The sequence below is a fragment of the Bombina bombina genome, chromosome 12 (genome assembly GCF_027579735.1).
Source record: "Bombina bombina isolate aBomBom1 chromosome 12, aBomBom1.pri, whole genome shotgun sequence".
NCBI lineage: Eukaryota > Metazoa > Chordata > Amphibia > Anura > Bombinatoridae > Bombina > Bombina bombina.
This window is the reverse complement of record NC_069510.1, coordinates 26,671,587-26,697,429: the sequence shown is the minus strand read 5'-3', so window position 1 is coordinate 26,697,429 and position 25,843 is coordinate 26,671,587. Positions and strand designations below refer to the sequence as shown.

Below are 25,843 nucleotides of genomic sequence, written 5' to 3'. Positions count from 1 at the left end.
AGACAAGGTAGGAAGATCATCAGGGGCTTAGTGTTAGGTTTATTTAAGGGGGGTTTGGGTTAGATTAGGGGTATGTGGGTGGTGGGTTGTAATGTTGGGGGGGGGGGTATTGTATGTTTTTTTTTACAGGCAAAAGAGCTGAAATTCTTGGGGCATGCCCCGCAAAGGGCCCTGTTCAGGGCTGGTAAGGTAAAAGAGCTTGTAACTTATTTAATTTAGAATAGGGTAGGGAATTTTTTATTTTGGGGGTCTTTGTTATTTTATTAGGGGGCTTAGAGTAGGTGTAATTAGTTTAAAATTGTTGTAATATTTTTCTTATGTTTGTAAATATTTTTTTATTTTCTGTAACTTAGTTCTTTTTTATTTTTTGTACTTTAGATAGTTTATTTAATTGTATTTATTTGTAGCAATTGTGTTTAATTAATTTATTGATAGTGTAGTGTTAGGTTAATTGTAGGTAATTGTAGGTAGTTTATTTAATTATTTTATTGATAGGGTAGTGTTAGGTTTAATTATATCTTAGGTTAGGATTTATTTTACAGGTAAATTTGTAATTATTTTAACTAGGTAACTATTAAATAGTTCTTAACTATTTAATAGCTATTGTACCTGGTTAAAATAAATACAAAGTTACCTGTAAAATAAATATTAATCCTAAAATAGCTATAATATAAATGTAATTTATATTGTAGCTATATTAGGATTTATTTTACAGGTAAGTATTTAGCTTTAAATAGGAATCATTTATTTAATAAGAGTTAATTTATTTCGTTAGATAAAAATTATATTTAACTTAGGGGGGTGTTAGTGTTAGGGTTAGACTTAGCTTTAGGGGTTAATACATTTATTAGAATAGCGGTGAGCTCCGGTCGGCAGATTAGGGGTTAATAATTGAAGGTAGGTGTCGGCGATGTTAGGGAGGGCAGATTAGGGGTTAATACTATTTATGATAGGGTTAGTGAGGCGGATTAGGGGTTAATAACTTTATTATAGTAGCGCTCAGGTCCGGTCGGCAGATTAGGGGTTAATAAGTGTAGGCAGGTGTCGGCGACGTTGTGGGGGGCAGATTAGGGGTTAATAAATATAACATAGGGGTCGGCGATGTTAGGGCAGCAGATTAGGGGTACATAGGGATAACGTAGGTGGCGGCGGTTTACGGAGCGGCAGATTAGGGGTTAAAAGTGTAATGCAGGGGTCAGCGATAGCGGGGGCGGCAGATTAGGGGTTAATAAGTGTAAGGTTAGGGGTGTTTAGACTCGGGGTACATGTTAGAGTGTTAGGTGCAGACGTAGGAAGTGTTTCCCCATAGGAAACAATGGGGCTGCGTTAGGAGCTGAACGCGGCTTTTTTGCAGGTGTTAGGTTTTTTTTCAGCTCAAACAGCCCCATTGTTTCCTATGGGAGAATCGTGCACGAGCACGTTTTTGAGGCTGGCCGCGTCCGTAAGCAACTCTGGTATCGAGAGTTGTATTTGCGGTAAAAATGCTCTACGCTCCTTTTTTGGAGCCTAACGCAGCATTTGTTTGAACTCTCGATACCAGAGTTAAATTTATGGTGCGGCCAGAAAAAAAACCGCGGAGCGTTAACAGCCCTTTTACCGCCAAACTCCAAATCTAGCCGTAAATGAAGAAACAAAAATAAAGAAAAGGCTGAGGGTGGAGCAAAATCAACAACAATAATCTAAGAAAAAATCACTCTACATGTCTAATTTTATCATATAAGTTTGACATTACAAAAAAAAACCACTTTATGGGACATTAAACACTTTGAGATGATAATATAAAATGATAAATTGTATATATAAAAACTCTGCAATATACTTGTATTATTTATTTTGTCCCCATTTCCTGGAATTCCATTCTGAAATTGTGAGCTTTTCAGTTCCTGTTAGAAATGGAAGTGCAGAACACTGTTCTATCCCACACAGTCATTGGCTGCACACTCTACTGACCTATTTATAACTGTCCCCAATTGGCCACAGCAGAGAAGGTAACCTAAGTTACAACATGGCAGATCCCATTGTTTTATAGACACTAAAACTTTACTCTTATTTTGTCTATATTTAAACAGGTAATTCAACTTTAAAAAATACACCCTACATGTTATTCTTAGACAAATCTTTTCTATGAATACATCATTTTATCTAGCATTTATTTAGTGTTTAATGTCCCTTTTCTTTCATTATTGAGACAGTTCAAACACTTTGAAACAACTTTTCAATTAAATTCTTTGATCAATTTTGTTTCCTTTTTGTGCTATCCTTTATTGAAGGAGCAGCAATGCACTACCGGGTGCTAACTGAACACATCTGTAAGACAATGATAAGGGGGTATATATGTGCAGTTACCAATCTCCTAAGCCTACCAAGGTATGCTTTTTCAACAAAGGATACCAAGAGAAAAAATCAAAATTGGTAAATTTGAAAGTTGCTCAAAATGTGATGCGGTATTTGAATATCGTTGGGCTTTACATCCCTTTAACTTAATTAGCAAATCATTTTGCAAGACATTATATTTTGTGAGTCAAGGGCCGGGGGGGTTATTGGGCTTTTTTTAGTCTATAAGAAAATTTACGTCTCATGTGAACCACTGTTTTCCTTTGGGATATAATTGAGATCCCTGTCTTTCCAAAAACAGCTTGTAATCAGACACCTTCAGAGAACATTCTCACACTCAATTCCCACCTTCTCCAGTAGAAGAAATTATATGTTATGGCATTTACATTACAATCACATGTTTTTATCATTTTTCTATAGAAATGCTACAATAAAGCAAACAATTTGAAACCACAATAATGTATTTATTTTTTTTTTTTTGGCAGAGAGTTTGCCAAAGAGCGTGAAAGGGTTGAGAATCGCCGTGCATTTCTCAAACTCAAACGACAACAGCAAATTGAGCGGGAACTCAATGGATACCTTGAGTGGATATTCAAAGCTGGTGAGAATACAAAATAGTTTTATCTCTCTTTACAATGTATAAAACCCTCCTACTACTTCCATTGGTGTTAAACGGAACTCAAAATGAAACTTCGGATTGTGCTATTTAAAAAACAAAACAAAACAAAATTCTCCTTTCTGACAACAGAAGGGAATTGAATTTTTGTTTGCAAATTATGAAATTTTCATTTTGACTTCTATGCTTCTTTAAAGATACATTTTCTATTAATTGTTGCAGGTTTAAATATTTCATTATATTTACAAATTATTCTACAATATAATGTTCTGAAGCCAATGGAGATTATAAAAACAAAATAGATGATTATTATCATTTATTTGTATTGCGCTGGGTACAGAGGTAGGGTTGTAAAATGACAGATTTGTGGAAAGATACAAATACATAATGGACTTAAGAAATCTAGTACAGGAGGAAGAGGGCCCTGTCCCGAAGAGCTTACAGTCTACAGGTTGAGGGTGCAGAGACATAAGGTTTGGGGTAGCTTGTAGTTGCAGAAGAGAGTCAAGGCACTTCTAGATTAGTTCTGGGGAGGATGTAAAACAGAGGAGAGATGGTAAGCCCCTCTGAATAGGTGGGTTTTGACAGAGTCCCTGAAGCTATACGAGGTTATAGACCGTCTGATGGAGTGGGGTAGAGCATTCCAGAGGACAGCGAGTGAGAAGTCTTGGTGGCGAAAAAGGGAAGTAGAAAGAATAGGAGTAGAGAGTCGTAGGGCGGGTCTGGGAGTATTTGGAGATGAGTGGGGAAATATAGTTGGGTCTGAGGCTATTGAGTGCTTTATAAGTTAGGGTAAATATTTTGAATTGTATTCTAGAGTGTATGGGGAGCCAGTGTAGAGACTGGCAGCTGCTCTAAATTGTCGACTTCCGTGTAGATATCTAACTGAAACACTCATAAAAGATTGTAGGGGGTGAGGTGGTGTTTGGGAAGACCATTAACAACAGACCTATTGTTTGGGGGTTTGGTTCTATCCATTATATCCTTTTCTCACAGAGGAAGTGATGCTGGCCGAAGAGGACAAAAATGCTGAAGAAAAGTCGCCATTAGATGGTGAGTGACCTTCCATAGATAAGTGAGAAAGATCATCTTGCTGTGTGTGCACTCTTAGGGATTGATGGGCATTATATGGGGTCTTTAACTGATATGGACATTTGTAGGTAATGCCATATACATAATCAGTTTGCCACTTATAGATGTTTTGTTAAAAAGTTTATTTCGAATGACCAAAATGTTAATTTAAAAGTTTAAACTCCTCCCTCTAGCATTGTTATAAAATGTTTATAAAAGAGCATGGCAACTACTGCTAGTGATTTCCACTTAGATTGTGGCTCATCTTCTCAGAGGAAATAAATTAATTTTTCATAGAAATCAATCAGTAACCTGCTGTAACCAGTAACTTGTTTTATGGTTCCATTTCCTGTTAATAAATCTGGTCTTTCATCTCCAACCAGTATTAAAAAGAGCAACGATTAAGAAGAGTAAAAATGATCTCATCCATGCAGAGGAGGGGGAGGACCACTTCACTGATATCTGTTCTGTGGGTGAGTTCCATACACCTTGTCTCCTTGCCATTATATCTGTATTTGCTTATTATATACTCAAAATATTTATATATGATTGTTAGCTGTAAATAGACTCTCTGTAGGTGGGACACCTGAATAAATATATGCCCTATATATGCTATATACCTGATTTCTGTTTGTGTGATTACCAGCTATATACCTCACATCTGTATGAAAGCTTACAATGGTATCTCTTTCCTCTATGCAGGCCTTCCCTTTGGGCAGGGCGAGAAGGGCTCCCGCCCCGGGCACCGCACTGTCGGGGGTGAGGTTATGAGACAGTGCAATGTACATCCTGTGTTTAGTTTATGAAGAAGTGTTGTGAAGTGGTTTTAGGAGGTGTTATACAGAGCTTTATTCTTTATATAGGACACACTGAATGTTGGGACAGGGGTGTCACATACAGGAGGCAGGGCATACAGGGGGAGGGGAATAAAGGGGTTGAGCTGAAGGGTGCCACAAATTTGTCTTGCCCAGGGCCCCACAAATACTTAGGGTAGCCCTGTCTTTATATGTGTGATTATTAGCTCTACCTCTGCCCTCTATATGTGAGCTTACTTGCCATATTTATGTCCTCTGTGTTTGGGATTCCTGGCTGTATCTCTGCCCTCTGTGTATGGGTTTACTGGCTGTATATCTGCCCTCTGTGTATGGGTTTACTGGCTCTACCTCTGCCCTCTATATGTGAGCTTACTTGCTATATTTATGTCCTCTGTGTTTGGGATTCCTGGCTGTATCTCTGCCCTCTGTGTATGGGTTTACTGGCTGTATATCTGCACTCTGTGTATGGGTTTACTGGCTGTATCTCAGCCCTCTGTGTATGGGTTTACTGGCTGTATATCTGCCGTCTGCGTTTGTGATTTCTGGCTTTATCTCTACTCTTTTGTGTATGGGATTACTGGCTGTATCTGTGCCCTCTGTGTATAAAGTCACTAGTTGTATATCTGCCGTCTGTGTTTGTGATTACTGGCTGTATCTCTACTCTTTTGTGTATGGGATTACTGGCTGTATCTGTGCCCTCTGTGTATAAAGTTACTGGTTGTATATCTGCCGTCTGTGTTTGTGATTACTGGCTGTATCTGTGCCCTCTGTGTATAAAGTTACTGGTTGTATATCTGCCGTCTGTGTGTATGAGATTACTGGCTGTATCTGTGCCCTCTGTGTATAAAATTACTGGTTGTATATCTGCCGTCTGTGTTTGTGATTACTGGCTGTATCTGTGCCCTCTGTGTATAAAGTTACTGGTTGTATATCTGCCGTCTGTGTGTATGAGATTACTGGCTGTATTTGTGCCCTCTGTGTATAAAGTTACTGGTTGTATATCTGCCGTCTGTGTGTATGAGATTACTGGCTGTATCTGTGCCCTCTTTGTATAAAGTTACTGGCTGTATATCTGCTGTCTGTGTGTATGAGATTACTGGCTGTATCTGTGCCCTCTGTGTATAAAGTTACTGGTTGTATATCTGCCATCTGTCTGTATGAGATTACTGGCCGTATCTCTACTCTTTTGTGTATGGGATTATTGGCTGTATCTGTGCCCTCTGTGTATAAAGTTACTGGTTGTATATCTGCCATCTGTCTGTATGAGATTACTGGCCGTATCTCTACTCTTTTGTGTATGGGATTACTGGCTGTATCTGTGCCCTCTGTGTATAAAGTTACTAGTTGTATATCTGCCGTCTGTGTGTATGAGATTACTGGCTGTATCTGTGCCCTCTGTGTATAAAGTTACTGTTTGTATTTCTGCCGTCTGTGTGTATGGGATTACTGGCTGTATCTGTGCCCTCTGTGTATAAAGTTACTGGTTGTATATCTGCCATCTGTGTATGAGATTACTGGCTGTATCTGTGCCCTCTGTGTATAAAGTTACTAGTTGTATATCTGCCGTCTGTGTTTGTGATTACTGGCTGTATTTGTGCCCTCTGTGTATAAAGTTACTGGTTGTATATCTGCCGTCTGTGTGTATGAGATTACTGGCTGTATCTGTGCCCTCTGTGTATAAAGTTACTGGTTGTATATCTGCCGTCTGTGTTTATGATTTCTGGCCGTATCTCTACTCTTTTGTGTATGGGATTACTGGCTGTATCTGTGCCCTCTGTGTATAAAGTTACTAGTTGTATATCTGCCGTCTGTGTGTATGAGATTACTGGCTGTATTTGTGCCCTCTGTGTATAAAATTACTGGTTGTATATCTGCCGTCTGTGTTTGTGATTACTGGCTGTATATGTGCCCTCTGTGTATAAAGTTACTAGTTGTATATCTGCCGTCTGTGTGTATGAGATTACTGTGTATAAAGTTACTAGTTGTATATCTGCCGTCTGTGTTTGTGATTTCTGGCTGTATCTGTGCCCTCTGTGTATAAAGTTACTGGTTGTATATCTGCCGTCTGTGTGTATGAGATTACTGGCTGTATCTGTGCCCTCTGTGTATAAAGTTACTGGCTGTATTTCTGCCGTCTGTGTATGGGATTACTGGCTGTATCTGTGCCCTCTGTGTATAAAGTTACTGGCTGTATTTCTGCCGTCTGTGTGTATGAGATTACTGGCTTTATCTTTACTCTTTTGTGAATGGGATTACTGGCTGTATTTCTGCCCTCTGTTGGATTACTGTCTTTAAATTTGGTATCTGTATGTGGGGTTACTGGCTGTATCTCTGCCCTCTGTGTGTGGGATTACTGGCTGTATCTCTGCCCTCTGTATGTGGGATTACTGGCTGTATCTCTGCCCTCAAACATGTTCATTTTGGCTGTATCTTTGCCCTCAAACACAATAATTTGTGGTGATTGACAGGCGCTGCTCTCACATGATTGGTTGGGCAGCATTGCATGAGGCAGGTGGGTGGACAGGTTCCCAAATCAGAATAGTATAGGGGGCCCTTGTCTTTCTTTCATTCTTTCTTTCTTTCTCTTTCTTTCTTTCTCTCTCCCGCCCTCTTTCTTTCTTTCTTTCTTTCTTTCTCTAGCTTTTTCTCTCTTTTCTTCTCTCTTTCTCCTTTTCTCTCTCTTTTTCTTTCCCTCTTTCTCCTTTTCTCTCGCTCTCTTGTCTCTCTCTCTCCAGTTCATTTCAAATTTAACCAGGGACGCGCAATCAGATCTTTCATAAGGATCTGAATGTGGAAGTAAGCAGCGGCTCGTGCCCTTCAAATATTTTCGTAGCGGATTCATTATTGTAAAAGATCTCCACTCTAAGATCTGGATTTGCAGTGATCTTATTGTGGGGATCTTTTACAGGAATCCATCCAGCTACGAAAATATCCGAAGGGCACGAGCCACTGCTTACTTCCACATTCGGATCCTCACAAAAAAGATCTAAATGCGCATCGCTACAATTAACCCAAATGACAGCTGTTCTTTCATTTATGGCTTGCAGTGGTTCTGGTTGTTAAATATACATTCTAATGTAAAAATATAACAATCTACCTTATTTTTACTATGCATTTAAACCCCTTACAAAAGGGTAGTCAGAGTGGCACTCATTTTGCTCCAGATGAGGATATGACTTACTGACTGGAGTATACTCATGTATGCCAGCTTCTGATTGGCTCACAAACTGCATCCTTATCAGGAGTGACATGGGAGAGGAAATTTGACTAATCATTTAAAGTAGACCACTTTATTATTATTTTTTTACAGTAGAATATCCTTTTAATTGACCAGGGTTCCTGTCATCTCCTGCAACTTATTTCAGAGCTTCAGATAATTCAACTTGACCTTCTTTAAATTTTGTCCAAGGAATCGTATGTATTATAAGTTCCACCACAATCAGATTTATTATACAAATAAGTCAAATACATGTACCACACATATGAGATCACAGCATTAAGTTATGGTTGCATTGGATGAATTTGAGAATCAGACCATTATGAGACCAGTACTGTCCAGTATCCCTTTAAGACCAAGGCTTTTTGTAGCCAGCTGTACCATCTGTCTCCCCCTGCTCACGACATCTCTTACTAATATTGACTTCCAGCCCAGTCCACTACAGACAGATTACTGTAGCTTGTGTTAGCCACTTTCCTTAGTCTCGACAATCAATAGATTATTGATCTTTTAGTTCCTGGAGGGGGGAGGAGAAGTATTCACAACCAAGAAATGTAATTTATTAACTATTGTTTAACCACATCACAATTCAAACTGGCTTCTTTATCCTTATATTCTAGCCCTGCCTTGATACTGTATATTCCTTCCCAATATGCAATTATTGCACAGTCTGTTTTTGTTTTTTTTTTTTTCTTAAGCTACTACTTTATTTCTTAATAACATATCCTGTAAAAAATAATATATTAAATGCACCTACAAACATCTAGTATACTTCTGTTTCCAAATGAGCTTTTTTTCTCTTTGTATCTTTGTTGAAGAGCATAACTAGATATGCTTAGGAGCATGCACGTCTTGATCACTATATGGTAGTTGTGTTTTTTAATAATGTATATTGACATGGCTGTATGTATGATTAACAGTTTCTGATTTGTACTCCCAGTGCTACCTGATTCTTCAGCCCACTTGTGTTCCATAATATCACCACTAACTCTAGCGCTCATTCATATATTTGTCTAAAGGGATAGACATTTTAGACTTGATATGTGCATAGAAGCAAATTATGTGCATTAGCAACAAATTCTTCTAGTAAAAATTATTATTGTTTTTCTTCAGCATACACACATATGCTGTGAGGGACAGCACACCAGTATTCAAGCTCAGAGAGCTGTTAGGGTGTGTATTGTGTCTGTGAATACTTAAAGGCACATGCAACCGCCATATCTTTTTTCATGATTCAGATAGAACGTGCAATTTTAAACAACTTTATAATTAACTTTTATTATCAAATTTGCCTCATTCCCTTGGTTTCCTTTGTTAAAGGAACAGCAATGACTGTGAGCTAAACACATCTAGTCAGCCAATGAAAAGCGACACCTGTGTGTAGTCACCAATCAGCAGCTACGTCCCAGTAGTGTATGATATGTACATATTCTTTTTTTTAACAAAGGATACCAAGAAAACATGTATCCCCTTTAATGACATTGTACTCATCCACATTAAAGAGCAGCAGTTAAACATGATGATTTTTTTTTTTTATTTTTTATTTAAATCGTAGTTCATTCATTGGCTAATAAGTACTTCCTGCTAAGGGTCATTGACTGTCAAGTTCCTCCTTCTAATGCTTATTTACTGATAGTTACTTCCTGCTAATGGTCATTGACTGACAGGTTCCTCCTCCTAATTCTCATTGGCTGATGAGTACAAATGCTTATTGTACATATTTTTGTTTTGAATTTTTACAGCTTTTACTTTACTTTTGTAAATGCTGTTTTTGGAGTAAAGTGTCCTTTTTTAACAACCTATAAATTCCTAAATACAGTTTCTGTTTGGTTTTATTGGGTAGTCAACTGTACAGAGCTTAGAATGTAAGATTATTGGGAGAATATTGCCAAGTCAATTCATTTGCCTGATGTAAAGAATTCAGTCCTCGCTACCCAAGCGTTTGTAATTGTAATTAAAATGAACCGAACCCATACCTGACCAATCTCAGTGAGTTTTCTGTTCAATTTTAAGTTTAAAAACCCATAAATGTCCAATCATGTACAGTATTTATTGTATAAACATTTTACTGAAAACAATCTTAAATACAAAATTTATATTTTATCCTTGAGAATGATTCCTTCCTACCTGAACTATAGATTGTACAACACTGTACTAAATGACTTTATCACATTTGCACTGAAAAGGAAGATTACTCTCAACTGAACCTCTGTCACACTAGCTTCCATCTTGTTTATGTGAGAATTTCTGCTTCACTAACCAAACCTATAAATAATTAATTCTGGACAAGCAGTATATAATGAAGGCTGTATATGTCTCCCCATGTCCTAAAGCATTTCAAGACACCTTAAATTGCTTTTGTAGTTAACAATGTTACCAGCATTTTTTCCAAGCCAATTAATGCTGGTGTATTTTATTCCTACAGCTAATGCTATCAGGCAAGGCATTTCCATTATGAGAAGATCTTTGCAGGGAAAGTCAATCCTATTACTGAATTGGACTGTCAAAAATTAGCAGAATTAAAGGGACACTGAACCCAAATTTTTTCTTTTGTGATTCAGACAGAGCATGCAATTTTAAGCAACTTTCTAATTTATTCCTATTATCAATCTTTCTTCGTTCTCTTGCTATCTTTATTTGAAAAAGAAGGCATCTAAGCTTTTTTCTTGGTTCAGAACTCTGGACAGCAGTTTTTGATTGGTGGATGAATTTATCCACCAATCAGCAAGGACAACCTAGGTTGTTCACCAAAAATGGGCCGGCATCTAAACTTACATTCTTGCATTTCAAATAAAGATACCAAGAGAATAAAGACAATTTGATAATAGGAGTAAATTAGAAAGTTGCCTAAAATTGCATGCTCTATCTGAGTCACGAAAGAAACAATTTGGGTTCAGTGTCCCTTTAAAGGGACCCACATTTTTTTTCTTTCATTTTTCAGATAGAGCATACAATATTAAACATTACAATTTACATATTTTATCAATTTTTGGTATTCTGTGTTGAAGGATCCTCAATACACTACTGGGAACTAGCAGAACACATTTGGTGAACCAATGACAAGAGGTATGTATGTGCATCCACCAATCTACAGCTAGTTCCATGTAGCCCATTGTTGCTCCTGAGCATACCTAGGTATGCTTTTAAACAAAGGATACTAAGAGAATGAAGCAAAATAGATCATTTAAGTAAATTAGAAAATTGTTTCAATTGTATATTCTATCTGAATTATTAAAGTTTTATTTTGACTCTAGTATCCCTTTAAGTAAGATAATGGTAAGTTGAACCAATAAGAAAGTTTCCATCAAACTGGTGATCAGAACCCTAAAATTATTTTCCAATAGTGAGGACATAAATTTGTTTAAAGGGACACTAAACCCAATTTTTTTATTTTATGATTCAGATAGAGCATACAATTATAAGCAACTTTCTAATTTACTTCTATTATTAATTTCTATTTGTTCTCTTGCTATCTCTTGCTATCTTTATTCAAAAAAACAGAAATCTAAGCTTAGGGGCTGGGCCATTTTTGGTTCAGGACCTGGGTTGCGCTTTCTGATTGGTGACTAAATGTAGCGCTACCCAGGGTGCTGAACAAAAATGGCCTTAGGGCTCGATTTACCAAAGCCCTATGGCTGCAAGTTCTCAAAGAACTTGCTCGCCGTAATTTAAGAAGCAGCGGTCACCAAAATTGCGCTCGTGTGCAATGGTGATTACCTGCGGGTAATTTTGCCCCGCCACAGGCGAGCTGAGGCGTACAGGGGCGCGTATACGTGCCCCTGTACGCCTCAGCTTTGATAAATCTAGCCCTTAGAATCATGCTTTTTCAAATAACGTTACAAAGAGAACAAAGACAAAATTGATAATAGGAGTAAATTTGAAAGTCGCTTAAAATTGCATGCCCTATCTGAATCATGAATGGGGAAAAAATGGGTTTATTGTCCCTTTAATGTAATCACCCTCAGTTTTATCCCATGGCTTTTCAGAAGGCAAGTTTCAAACTATCAATATTTAGGTAATCTCAGCTTTAAAGTCAAAAACCTTCCTTTTGTAACACTTATAAAAAACTAAATAAAGTGCCATATATTTGCTGCATTGAGCACTTTCTTTATAGGGAATCAAATCTCTCACCTCTCTTTGTCTTTGCATGAAGACTCTTAGGAGACTGTAACGCATCTCTCTATATACTCTAAAGAGCAGCCTTAGAACTTTGTAACCTGGGAAATGAAGAATTCTCATGCTCTCTGGTATTGTGTTTTCGCTGTCTCTATCTTCCTATCTGCAGGTTCACCTTTTGCACGCTCCAGCCTGAAAAGTGGGAATAAAGAAAGTTCGTCCTACCTCCATCGCAAGGAGAAGATGTTTCGGTTCTTCATCCGCCGAATGGTTAAGGCTCAGAGTTTTTATTGGTTTGTTCTTTGTGTAGTCGCCTTAAATACACTTTGCGTCGCCATCGTCCACTATAATCAACCTCACTGGCTCACTGAAGCCCTTTGTAAGTATCCATAATCAGGTTTGGTTTGTTTTTTTAAGAAATACGTGTTTGCAACTTCCTACATGAGGGTCTTTTTCAACATCAGCGTTCTAAGATTTGTGATCAGTTTTTTCTATTGATATTTAAAAAATAATTTTTGCTGAAAATATCAACAAGATTGTGATTTCTCTCTTTATTAGACTTTGATCTTAGTTGAGCCTTTTTAAAGTTTATGGTTTGCTCAGTTATTAAAATCAGCTGTTTAATTACAGAATGAGTTAACTGGAATTATTTTATTGTATTTGTGATCCGAAGTAGACTGCACATCCCAGCAATCAATTTGATAATCATTGTTTGTAGCCAGTTGTACATTTCTAGACTCACATGCTGGAAATTTTGATTGGCTACTTTGGGTTCCAAAATATTCCACCAGAAAGTACAGTATATATTTAGTATGAAATAACTCAAGAGTCCTAATGGTCCTTTACTGCTAGTAACAACAGAGGGACCAGAATAAGGAATTATTATTTCAGACTGTTTGTAATTTGGTAAACAATGCAGCAGTGAAGCAGGTAATGCCAGTGTAATACCAAATTGTATAGGAAGAGTCATTAGCAGCAGAAAAAAGGGGCAGTGATAGCCAACTTCCCTCCAAATAGCTCTTCTGAGTTGTGGCCACCCCAAAGTACGTATTGTTAGTTCTACTTTGCCAGCACCACAAAACTACGATACACATTCTTATTATGCTTTTTCCTGGGGGTTACAAAAATGAGTGCAGAGGGCCGTGTTGCTCTTGGGCCAACAGTTGACGTCTATGGAAAATATAATGATCATCATATATTAATAGCTTACAGGAGAGAATAGTTATGATACAAATCTTCCTGTATAGTAAGGGATTTAATGAAACTGAGGGTGAAAGCATTTTGTCATAAAGGACAACAAGAGCTCATAATCACAAGTTGGTGGGTACCAGGTTCACTAGTATTTGCAGGAAATGGTGGTTTGTAGAGATAGTGATTAGATGCGATGAAATATGACATATTAGTTGCAGTTTGAAACACTTAAGCAGAGTAATATTAGAACACAAAAAAATGAAAATGAAAGAATGTTTTATTCTTGCAGATTATGCCGAGTTTGTGTTTTTGGGACTTTTCCTCACAGAAATGTCCCTAAAGATGTACGGTCTGGGGCCTCGGAATTACTTCCACTCATCATTCAACTGCTTTGATTTTGGGGTGAGTTTTTGGAAGTCTGTGTAAAGGAGTTGAATAGAACATATATGCAGTGCAGATTAAAATAATGTACTGTATATGCTGCATTCATCATTAAAAGGGATATGTTCTTGATCATATTAAAGGGACACGAAACTAAAAAAATGCCTTTTATAATTCAGATTTTAATTAATTTAATTGATTTAAATTGACTTTTTTAATTGAATTTACTTTGTGTTATTTGTATCCTTGAAACACATACACAGATAAGCTCATGAAAGCAAAGCACTACTGGGAGCTGGCTGCTGATTGGTGGCTACACACATATGTCTTTTGTCTTAGCTATCTCCCAGTAGTCTATGGGTTACACATACAGTTATATGCAAGCAATAGGGAAATAATAAACATTTTCCTTTAATATCATGTCTACTAATAGGGTCATGTAAGTGCCTATAACGTCTCTGTCATGTACTGAACAAAGTGCATATAATTTCTGTTCTTCTTTATAAAATATTTTTTTAAAGGGATATAAATCCCAACATTTTCCTTTCTTGATTCAGATAGAGAATACAATTTTAAATAACTTTACTTCTATTATCGAAACAGTAAGGTTAGAGTGGCGCTTTAAGCAAAGCTCAAGAAAGGATTACTACATTTAATTACACTATTGCACAAAACTTAATTCAGTGTTACATAAAATACAATCCAATAATAGTTAAAAAGTCACTCCCAAGGTGTTAGGCTAAAAGATAGACAATCAAATCTTATAGATCACGATGTGGCCACATCACTATACACTTAGAACAGAAAAATTTATAATGGATTAGACAATTAAAAATCCGAGAGCAATAATAATCAATACACAGTAGATTATATACAACTAAATATAACTGAATATAAATCAATGGTGGCCAATACAATTATTATAGAACAATATTCTAGTGATTTATTTATAGAAGGGAATTTGAAGAAATATCTGCAAAAATGGTTGGGTATAATAAAATCATATTCCCCCTTAATCCAAGAGCAATTAATCTCGGGTATAAAGAAAACAACTTTTTTTGACATTTTGGTGCAGCTAGGTAGTTTACCACCTGAATGGGCGTAAACTTCTTACTACAGAATGTGACTAATTATAAAATACTGGGATATTTGGAATGAGGATGGGGGCGAGAGAAGTGGAGGAATCCTTTTCCCCCCTCTTTTTTTTTTTTTTGATTTGGGGGGGTCGGCAAATATAATAATTAAAACACACCAACATCAACCCAATGTTAATGTAAAATTGAAATAAGAAAAGAAAGGAGTGAGAAAGGGAGAAAAATGCTAGGTAAAGTAAAATTATATATTTAGATAATCAAGCTGATACAAATAGGTATACATGTTAATTTTCCCTTTCCTTTTCTCTTCTCCTTACGAGCTATCTGATATAGTATTTGTTAAGTTTTGTTTCAAATTACCCTGCGTGGTAAGATTAATATGTGCATGTAACAAAAAAAATGTTTTCTGCTACAGAGAATGTCTGGATATTTTGTTGGTTTATAAATAAACATTTAAAAAAAAAAAGAATAAATATGTTAATAAATGTATAGAACAAGGCAGCTTATATCTAATAAACTGTAAACAAAAAATTCACATATAGCTCAAAAATAGGTACGTATGAGCGTGTGAGAAGGAGATACTAAATACTTTCAAAAACAGCACGCTAAAAGCCCAGACTGATTAGTTTAACCGTCTTTGTCCCAATGTTATAATATAAATGTAACGTCTCCTTAGATGGTGCTAATTAGGGGAAGTGAAAGTTCCTTAACGTCAAACATCTATCGGTAGATGATCTCCAAATAATGTTAGAGCACAACGTTTTTAGACTGACCGGTCAGTTCAGCTGTTGTATCGGATACTGTATCAGCTGTGGTATTATGAACAAAAATCTCTATCCAATATCTCTGCTTTGGGTGGCTATAATATTCTTTTAACGTACCTGACAGACTCGTCTGCTGTGTTCCCCCATGCTGAGTTACCTTGCAACTACCAGGCGTGTATACAGCGTCTTCACTGTCGGATCGTACGTCTCCAGTCACCTGACACTTTCCACCAATAAGCGCCTCCAAAAAGAGCTCTACTTTTAAATTGGACAACAAAAGTTTTTTTAAACTCCGAATCAAATGTTATATAGTCTTCCTCTGTAATCCTTTTGAATTCTGGTTTAGCAAGTCACTTATCTACGCGTTTCGGCACTACGTGCTTTCAATTCCCATACCTTCAAATTTAATGATTTGAAATCCTGATGGCAAAAACGGACCTTGAAACAGAAGATCCGACCTAAATGGAAGAGGCTAAGGTTGGCAACTGGACATCCGAACAAGATCCGCATACCAAAACCTGTGACGCCATGCTGGAGCTACCAGCAATACAAATGACTGTTCCATGATGATTTTGGATATCACTCTTAGAAGAAGAACTAGAGGCGGAAAAATATAAGCAGGTTGGTAGCACCAAGGAAGTGTCAATGCAGCCACTGCTTCCGCCTGAAGATCCCTGGACCTGGACAGGTACCTAGGAAGTTTCTTGTTTAGATGAGAAGCCATCAGATCTATTTCTGGAAAACCCCACATCTGAACAATCTGAGAAAATACAACTGAATGGAGAGACCTCTCCCCCGGATGTAAAGTCTGACGGCTGAGATAATCCACTTCTCAATTGTCTACACCTTGGATATGTACCACAGAAATTAGACAAGAGCTGGATTCTGCCCAAGAAAGTATTCAAGATACTTCTTTCATAGCTAGGGGACTGTGAGTCCAACCCTGATAATTGACATATGCCACAGCTGTGATATTGTCTGTCTGAAAACAAATGAACGGTTCTCTCTTTAACAGAGGCCAAGCCTGAAGAGCCTTGAAAATTGAACAGAGTTCCAAAATATTGATTGGCAATCTCGCCTCTTGAGATTTCCAAACCCCTTGTGCTGTCAGAGATCCCCAAACAGCTCTCCAACCTGAAAAGACTTGCATCTGTTGTGATCACAGTCCAGGATGGACGAACCAAAGAGGCCCCTAGAACTATACGATGGTGATCTAACCACCAAGTCAGAGATAGTCAAACACTGGGATTTAAGGATATTAATTGTGATATCCTTGTATAATCCCTGCACCATTCATTCAGCATAGAAAGCTGGAGAGGTCTCATATAAAGACAAGCAAAGAGAATCACGTCCGATGCTGCAGTCATGAGACCTAAAACTTCCATGCACATAGCTACTGAAGGGAATAATAGAGACTGAAGGTTCTGACAAGCTGAAACCAATTTAAATTGTCTCTTATCTGTTAGAGACAGAGTCATGGACACTGAATCTATCTTGAAACCTAAAAAGGTGACCCTTGTCTGAGGAATCAAGGAACTTTTTGTTAAATTGATCCTCCAACCATGTCTATGAAGAAACAACAGTAGCTGATTCATGTGAGATTCTGCAGAACGTAAAGACTGAGCAAGTACCAAGATATCATCCAAATAAGGAAACACTGCAACACCCCGCTCTCTGATAACGAAGAGTAGGACACCAAGAACCTTTGAAAAGATTCCTAGGGCTGTCACTAGGCCAAAAAGGAAGAGCAACAAATTGGTAATGCTTGTCTAAAAAAGAGAATCTCAGAAATTGAAAGCAATCTGGATGAATCAGAATATGAATATATGCATCCTGTAAGTCTATTGTGGGCATATAGTGTCCTTGCTGAACAAAAAGGCAGAATAGACCTTATAGTCACCATTTTGAAAGTTGGTACTCTTACATATCGATTCAAAATTTTTAGATCCAAAACTGGTCTGAATGAAATTACTTTCATTGGGACAATTAATAGATTTGAATAAAACCCCAGACCCTGTTCCTGAAACGGAACTGGCATGATTACCCCAGATAACTCCAGGTCTGAAACACACTTCATGAAAGCCTGAGCCTTTACCGAGTTTGCTGGAATGCGTGAGAGAAAAAAATCTTCTCACAGGTGGTCTTACTCTGAATCCTATTCTGTACCCCTGAGAGACAATATTCTGAATCCAATGATTTTGGACCGAATTGATCCAAACATCTTAGAAAAATCTTAATCTGCCCCCTACCAGCTGAGCTGGAATAAGAGCCGCACCTTCATGCGGATTTAGGGGCTGGCTTTAAACTCTTAAATGGCTTGGATTTATTCCAATTTGAAGAAGGCTTCCAATTGGAAACAGATTCCTTGGGGAAGAATTAGGTTTCTGTTCCTTATTTAAGAACAAAAAAACGGTTAGAAGCTTTAAATTTACCCTTGGAACTTATCTTGAGGCAAAAAAACTCCCTTGCCCCTAGTGACAGTTGAAAATATTGATACCAACTGAACCAAATAATTTATTACCTTGGAAGGAAAGAAATAGCAATCTGGACTTAGAGGTCATATCAGCATTCCAATATTTAAACCACAAAGCTCTTTTAGCTAAAGACAGAGATTTAACATCAATTTTGATGATAACCAAAAATGGCATCACAAATGAAATTATTAGCATGTTGAATCAAGTTAACAATGCTAGACAAATCATGATTCGATACTTGTTGGGCTAAAGTTTCCAACCAAAAAGTTGAAGCAGCTGCAACATCAGCCAAAGAAATTGCAGGCCTAAGAAGAAGACCTGAAAATAAATGAGCTTCCCTTAGATAAGATTCAAGTTTCCTATCTAAAGGATCTTAACAAGAAATACTATCCCTCGTAGGAATAGTAGTACGTTTAGCAAGAGTAGAGATAGCCCCATCAATTTTGGGGATCTTTTCCCAAAACTCCAATCTAATTGCTGGCAAAGGATACAATTTTTTAAACCTTAAATAAGGAATAAAAGAAGCACTAGGCCTGTTCCATTCGTAAGAAATCATATCAGAAATAGCATCAGGAATTGAAAAAAAAAACCTCTGAAATAACCACAGAAGGTTTATAAACAGAATTTAAACATCTACTAGCTTTAAAATCAAGAGGACTAGTCTCCTCAATATCCAATATAATCAACACTTCTTCAACAAAGAATGAATGTACTACATTTAAAATAAATAAGTAGATTTGTTAGTGTCAATATCTGAGGAAGGATCTTCTGAATCAGATAGATCCTCATCAGAGGAGGATAATTCAGTATGTTGTCGGTCATTTGAAATTTCATCAACTTTATGAGAAGTTTTAAAAGACCTTTACATTTATTTGAAGGCGGGATGGCAGGCAAAGCCTTCTGAATAGAATAAAAAAAAAATCTTATAAATTCACAGGTATATCTTGTACATTAGATGTTAAAGAACAGCAACAGGCAATGTATTATTACTGATGGACACATTCTCTGCATGTAAAAGTTTATCATAACAACTTATGACAAACCACAGCTGGAGATATAATCTCCATAAGATTACATCAAATGTACTTAGCTTTGGTAGAACTGTTTTCAGTCAGCAGGGTTCCAACAGTGTTTTCTGAGACAGGAACAGATTGAGACATCTTGCAAAATGTAAGAGAAAAAACAACATATAAAGCAAAATGATCAATTTCCTTATATGGCAGTAATGCAAACAGAATAGCCCTCTGACATAGAAAAAAGCAAGAGGCAAATAGGAATGGGGTCTAAAATAATAAAAATATTTGGCGCCAAGTATGACGCACAACAAACAGAAAAATATTTTTTGGTGCCAAAAATGTCCGGAAACGACACACTTGCGTCACAGATGACGCAATCTTGTGAAAAGACCCGGCGTCAACTAAGACGCCGTAAATTATGAATTTTCGTCAACGAACGTAACTTCGTGCCAAAAAATCTCGCGCCAAAAATGACGCAATAAACGTTAGCATTTTGTGCCCTTGCGAGCATAATTCTGCCTGCGATATAGAAAAAGACAGTCCATTGAAAAAAGACTACACCCCAGAAAAGAAATACATTTCTAAACAATGCATTTCCCAGATATGAAACTGACAGTCTGCAAAAGTAAATATACTGAAACCTGAATCATGGCAAATGTGCCAAACCATAGCTGAGAGTGTCTTAAGTAATGAAAACATACTTACCTGAAGACACCCATCCACATATAGCAGATAGCCAAACCAGTACTGAAACAGTTATTAGTAGAGGTAATGGAATATGAGAGTATATCGTCGATCTGAAAAGGGAGGTAGGAGATGAATCTCTATGACCGATAACAGAGAACCTATGAAATAGATCCCTGTGAGGAAAACCATTGCATTCAATAGGTGATACTCCCTTCACATCCCTCTGACATTCACTGTACTTTGAGAGGAAACTGGCTTCAAAAAAGCTGAGAAGCACATATCAACGTAGAAATCTTAGCACAAACCTACTTCACCACCTCCATAGGAGGCAAAGTTTGTAAAACTGAATTGTGGGTGTGGTGAGGGGCGTATTTATAGGCATTTTGAGGTTTGGGAAACTTTGCCCCTCCTGGTAGGATTGTATATCCCATACGTCACTAGCTCATGGACTCTTGTCAATTACATGAAAGAAAAAATGTATTACCTTTCATGAGATATATTTATTTGCAATAAATTTATAACATAGAGAGCACTGTACAACAGTAATGAACTGAGCACACATACAGAGACTCTCACAAAATGAAATTTAGAGAAATGATCTTCACTCCATTAGCAGCTTCATTTATGTTCAGTTCCAAGTGTGATATATTCAATGTATTAACAATGTTATAGTCACATGCCTATCACTTTTAACAAGATACAGAGTAAAATTGATTTATTGTAATTAAACTGAATACATTGATTGTGCTATAGTTTACAATTTTTTTATATGAGACCATTCTTTTCATGCTAGTATCAAAAAAACTAAAACCCAATTATAAAGTTCCTTTATAAACATTAGATAAAAAATAACAATTGCAATCTAAAATAGTTATTTAAGATGTTTACAGATTCTGGAAGTTAAAGGGACATTGTACCCGAGATGTTCCATTTATATAGCCCAGGGGTGGGCAGTTATCGGCCCTCCAGATGTTATGGACTACATCTCCCATGATGCTTTGCCAGCATTATGGCTGAAAGAGCATTATGGGAGATTTAGTCCATAACATCTAAAGGGGCCTGTAATTGCCCACTCCTGATATAGCCCTTCTGGAAGTGTTTTTTAACAACATGCTTTTTTTTTTACTAATCAAGCCCCACAGTGTCAAATTTAGAGCCAGGTCTACAGATTCCTGCTGGCTACTGTTTGTGTAATCTGTTTTATCATATGCTGGGAGGGGGGGGGGGGGGGGGTAGTGTCTGCTCTTTCTGCCTTACCAGCCCCTTTTAGTGGGTTTCCCAGCTTAACATCATCAACAGGACTAACATTTTTTAAAAGGTTTTATACTGTATTTTTAGATCAGTATCTGTGCATATTCTTCTTTATAGTAGTGTCTATTACATGCAGTTATATGAAAAATGGTGTAAACTGTCCCTTTAATGACACAACTGCGGATTATTCCTATGGATAATTACTTGAATATGCTTCATTTTACAGAGCACGGCAAACATTTGCGCTTTGTGACTTTGTTGTTATGTGTCATATGCATCTCACTGGGTTGGGAATATGTTTCATTAATGAACAAATAGCTACAATATTTTTTGAAGTTTCTTATTCATTTTTTTCAGACAAATAATGAAAAAAAAAATGTACTGTCTGTCTCTGCAAAAATGTTTATTTTTATTTGTTTCAGGTTATAGTAGGCAGTATTTTTGAGGTTATTTGGGCAGCAATAAATCCAGGCACCTCTTTTGGAATTAGCGTCCTCAGAGCTTTGCGACTTCTCCGCATCTTTAAAGTCACAAAGTAAGTAATCCGCTCTAGTTAAATATGTGATAACCAGACGTAGGATTTATATGCATAAAAATCATTGCAAATACACCCAAAATATGCAAAGTCATCCAAGCAAATAAATCAGTCAAACGTCTGTTCAATTTATTATAGACATGTGCATGAACGAAAAATTTCTTTCGTTCGAAAGATTAATTTCAAATTCTTTAAAATGTTTGCTTTGGCCGAATTTCACCCATACAGAAATTTGGTTTGGACGAATATTGGATTCAGATTTGTTACCGTTATTTCCAATGGGAACAGCTACTTAAATTTTTTTGGGTTCAGTATCCCTTTAAGGATGAACAAATGCAAGAGTATTTGTTATTCTTATGTTTAATGAATATACTATACTTTGCTCATCACTACATTTATTAAATACAGCCGTTGGAAACACAGTCAAACACTGGAATGTATTTGGAAATGTCCCAGGCTGGCGGCTGGCAACGGTTTGTTTTACCTGATTTATGAAAATATGTTGCGCTCAGGTCACCAGTTGTAAGTTTCCAGGAAAAAACTAAAACATTTTAGTGAGAAATATTCATGCAATATTTATTTGTGCAAAAAAATAAAATAAAATTAAAAAAAAAATAATAAAGGTAGAAAAACATTTATTCAAACTGCTTGGGACTGGAAAAAGTTTGTATTTTGGAATATTTGCATCTTTATAATGATACAGTTTGGTGAGGGGCTGGGACCATAGGCAATATTTACATGTCATAATACTGCTTATACTTGTAACCTAAAGTAGTTTTATATCATTTGTAATACTTTTTTTTATACATAGTACCCTCAGAGAGATAGTAAAGAACTGTAATCAGAAATGTAATATATGTTGTTTTAAATAAATATAGATTATTATTTACATTTTAGAACACACACAAAAAAAAATATTATACATTTTCATCATATTATTTTTAAAAAAAAAATATTAATTAAAAAGTTTGGATTTTGGAATTCCAGATTTGGGGCTTTGGACCTTATATATATATATATATATATATATATATATATATATATATATATATATATATATATATATATATATATATATATATACATACAAACATATAGAACCCCTCCCCCAATAAGTACCATCATGTAATACCTTACAAATACGTAAATATGCAACTTAAAGGGATATGAAAACCAACATTTCCTTTTCCTTCCAAAAGGCAGGGAGAGTCCACAACTTCATTCCTTACTGTTGGGAAATACAACACCTGGCCACCAGGAGAAGGCAAAGACACCCCAGCCAAAGACTTAAATATCTCTCCCACTTCCCCTATCCCCCAGTCATTCTTAGCCTTTCGTCACTATAGGAGGTGGCAGAGAAGTGTCAGAAGATTTGCATAGTCCTGTAATTGGTATGTTCCCTTCAAGAAAGGACTGGAGTTTTAAGTAATCATGTCAACCTCTCAGTGAGAGTATTGATGAAAGTTAGAGTCTGGAGATGCAGGGAAAGTTTTTCTGGGAACCCATCCAGACTGTCGCCTAACAGCACCTCAGCAATCAGTGTTGACGAGTTTCACTGCTTGCTGTTTCACACTGAAATCCATGTCAGAGCGTCGCTGCAAGACTGTCACACTTGAGAGGCTGTTCCTGTTCGACAGCATGGATCCTGGAGGGTAAGACCGTTTTTTACATACACTTTTGATATACAGGGTCACAGTGTGGCTCCTTTATGCCTCGATAGGATCAAGGGTTAATATCTCCTTCAGGGATTGCAGCTAGGGGTAACTGCTTTAATGTGAGAGTTTTTGGGCTCATAGACTGTGTGCTTTTGGCTTGGAACAAACAGCTTTCACTTTCGTTTTGAGTGTTTCGCTGCTCATAATAGCTTAGTGCCTTTTTCATAGCAGGGGAAGTCCTGTTATACGCACCATGTGACCAGGTGCAGTCTTTTCATTTTCCTACGATCCTGCTGCAGACATCACTCCTCATCACTCCTTATCCTCTTTTAGCTGTCTGGGTCTAGGAGGTGGTCAGTGCCCCAGCCATTGGGATTATAAAGGTGCCGTTTTTTCAATATTGTCCTCCTGTGGATATATACTAAGCTATGGAGGACTCTGATACTACATTAGAAGGTTCCACTCCTTCTGTACTGATTAATAATTCCTGTTTATATTGTAAGTAGGCTGTAGTTTGCCTGCCTGCCTGCTCAATTTTGTTCAATTTTCCTATGCACTGTTCTAAAGTTTAAGAAGGAAGACAAGCCTGCTAATACTCATAGTGCTATTAGCCCCTCTGAACCATCTACCTCTCAGGAATCTATGTCCCGAGAGATTACAACCCTTTCTACTCTATCCGCTACACATGCAGTTCCCCGTGGCTCAATTAATCCTCCATCTGGAGGGGACTTTTTTCCTGCAGACTTTTACCGCGCAGATACAATCGGCGGTGTCTGTGGCCCTGAGTGCCTTACCTCCCTCTAGCAAACGTAAGAGACATGTTAAACATAGTTCTCCTGACCTAGAGTCATCTAGACTTAGAGTCATCTAAATATTTGTTAGATTTAGCTATGATGTCCCAGCTATCCGAGAATGAGTTAACCTCTGTAGCTTCAGAGGGTGAACTTTCAGAGTTGGAAACCTCAGTTTCTAAACCTCCTTCAGCGGAGGAACCCTCCTTTAGATTTAAAATTGAGCATCTGTGTTTTTTATGAAAGGAGGTTCTTTCTACGCTAGAGGTTCCAGAGGCTAAATTACCTGAGGAACCTAAGATCCCTAAATTAGACAGGGTTTATGAAGACAGGAAGGTCCCTCTGACTTTTCCTGTGCCAGTTAAAATGGCGAAAATTATTAGTAATGAATGGGAAAGAATATGAACTTCTTTTCCCCCCTCGTCTACTTTTAAAAAATGATTCCCGGTCCCTGACTCTCAATTGGATTTGTGGGGCTCCATCCCTAAGGTGGATGGTGCTATTTCTACTCTGGCTAAGCGTACTACTATCCCCTGGAGGATAATTCTTCTTTTAGAGAGCCTATGGATAAGAAAATGGAAACTTTTCTGAGGAAGATGTTTCAACATACAGGGTTTTTATTTCAACCAGTGGCAGCTGTAGCCGCGGTTGCTCGAGCAGCTACCTACTGGTGCGACACTCTGTCTGATCTCATTGAGGTGGAAACTCCCCTCAAGGATATTCAGGAGAGAATTAAAGCTCTGAGAATGGCTAACTCCTTCATCTGTGACGCGAATATGCAGATTATTCGCCTAAATGAAAATGCTTCTGGCTTTGCGGTCCTAGCCCACCGGGCTCTGTGGTTGAAGTCTTGGTCTGCGGATATGACTTCTAAATCCAGACTCCTTTCTCTTCCTTTCAAGGGGAAGATTTTATTCGATCCAGGGCTGGACTCAATTATTTCTACGTTTACCAGAGGGAAGGGTGCCTTCCTACCGCAGGATAAAAATAATAGGCCTTAGGGACGGCAATAGGATTCAAATTTCATGCGCCCAGGGGCAGATTCCTACTCTCCAGACTGTCTACAAGACCAGAGAAGAGGACTTCCTTTTTAGGTAGTGTATGGGATCTCTCCTCTCTAGGAGTAATTGTCCCGGTACCTACAGCAGAAAGAGGTTTGGGGTTTTATTCAAACCTTTTCGTGGTTCCAAAAAAGAAGGAAACTTTTTAGTCCAATTCTGGACTTAAAGTGCCTAAACAAGTTTTTGAGTGTTCCCACTTTCAAGATGGAGACAATACGATAAATCCTTCCTCTGGTTCAAGAAGAACAGTTTATGACCACCATAGACCTGAAGGATGCATACCTTCACATTCCGATACACAGGGAGCATTTTCAGTTCCTGAGGTTTGCCTTTCTAGGCCAGCACTTCCAGTTCATAGCTCTTCTATTTGGCCTAGCTACTGCTTCAAGGATATTTATGAAGGTTCTGGGGGCTCTTATAGCCGTTGCCAGAACACGAGGTATTGCAGTAGCGCCTTACCTGGATGATATCTTGGTACAGGCACCATCTTTTCGTCTAGTGGAAGAACAATCAGAGTCCCTTCTCAGTCTTCTTCGATCACATGGATGGAAGATAAACTTGGAAAAAAGTTCTCTTACTCCAAGTACCAGGGTGAATTTCCTGGGGACAATTATAGACTCCATATCCATGAGAATATTTCTCACAGATCAGAGATGTTGCAAGCTAACTTCTGCATGTCTTGCCCTCCAGGCCTCCTTGAGACCCTCAGTGGCCCAGTGTATGAAAGTGATTGGACTCATGGTGTCCTGTATGGACATCATTCCCTTTGCCAGA

General features: G+C 37.5%; 1 protein-coding gene across 1 annotated transcript in view; it reads left to right on the top strand.

Annotated features, from left to right (window-relative positions):
- Positions 1-25,843, top strand: part of CACNA1B (calcium voltage-gated channel subunit alpha1 B) — a 575,803-nt gene that overhangs the window by 345,059 nt on the left and 204,901 nt on the right. The window contains exons 9-14 of the mRNA XM_053695819.1: positions 2,820-2,935; positions 3,947-4,003; positions 4,405-4,494; positions 12,339-12,548; positions 13,650-13,762; positions 21,450-21,562. Coding sequence (XP_053551794.1) covers positions 2,820-2,935; positions 3,947-4,003; positions 4,405-4,494; positions 12,339-12,548; positions 13,650-13,762; positions 21,450-21,562 — 699 coding nt within the window. The remainder of the gene's footprint in view (positions 1-2,819; positions 2,936-3,946; positions 4,004-4,404; positions 4,495-12,338; positions 12,549-13,649; positions 13,763-21,449; positions 21,563-25,843) is intronic.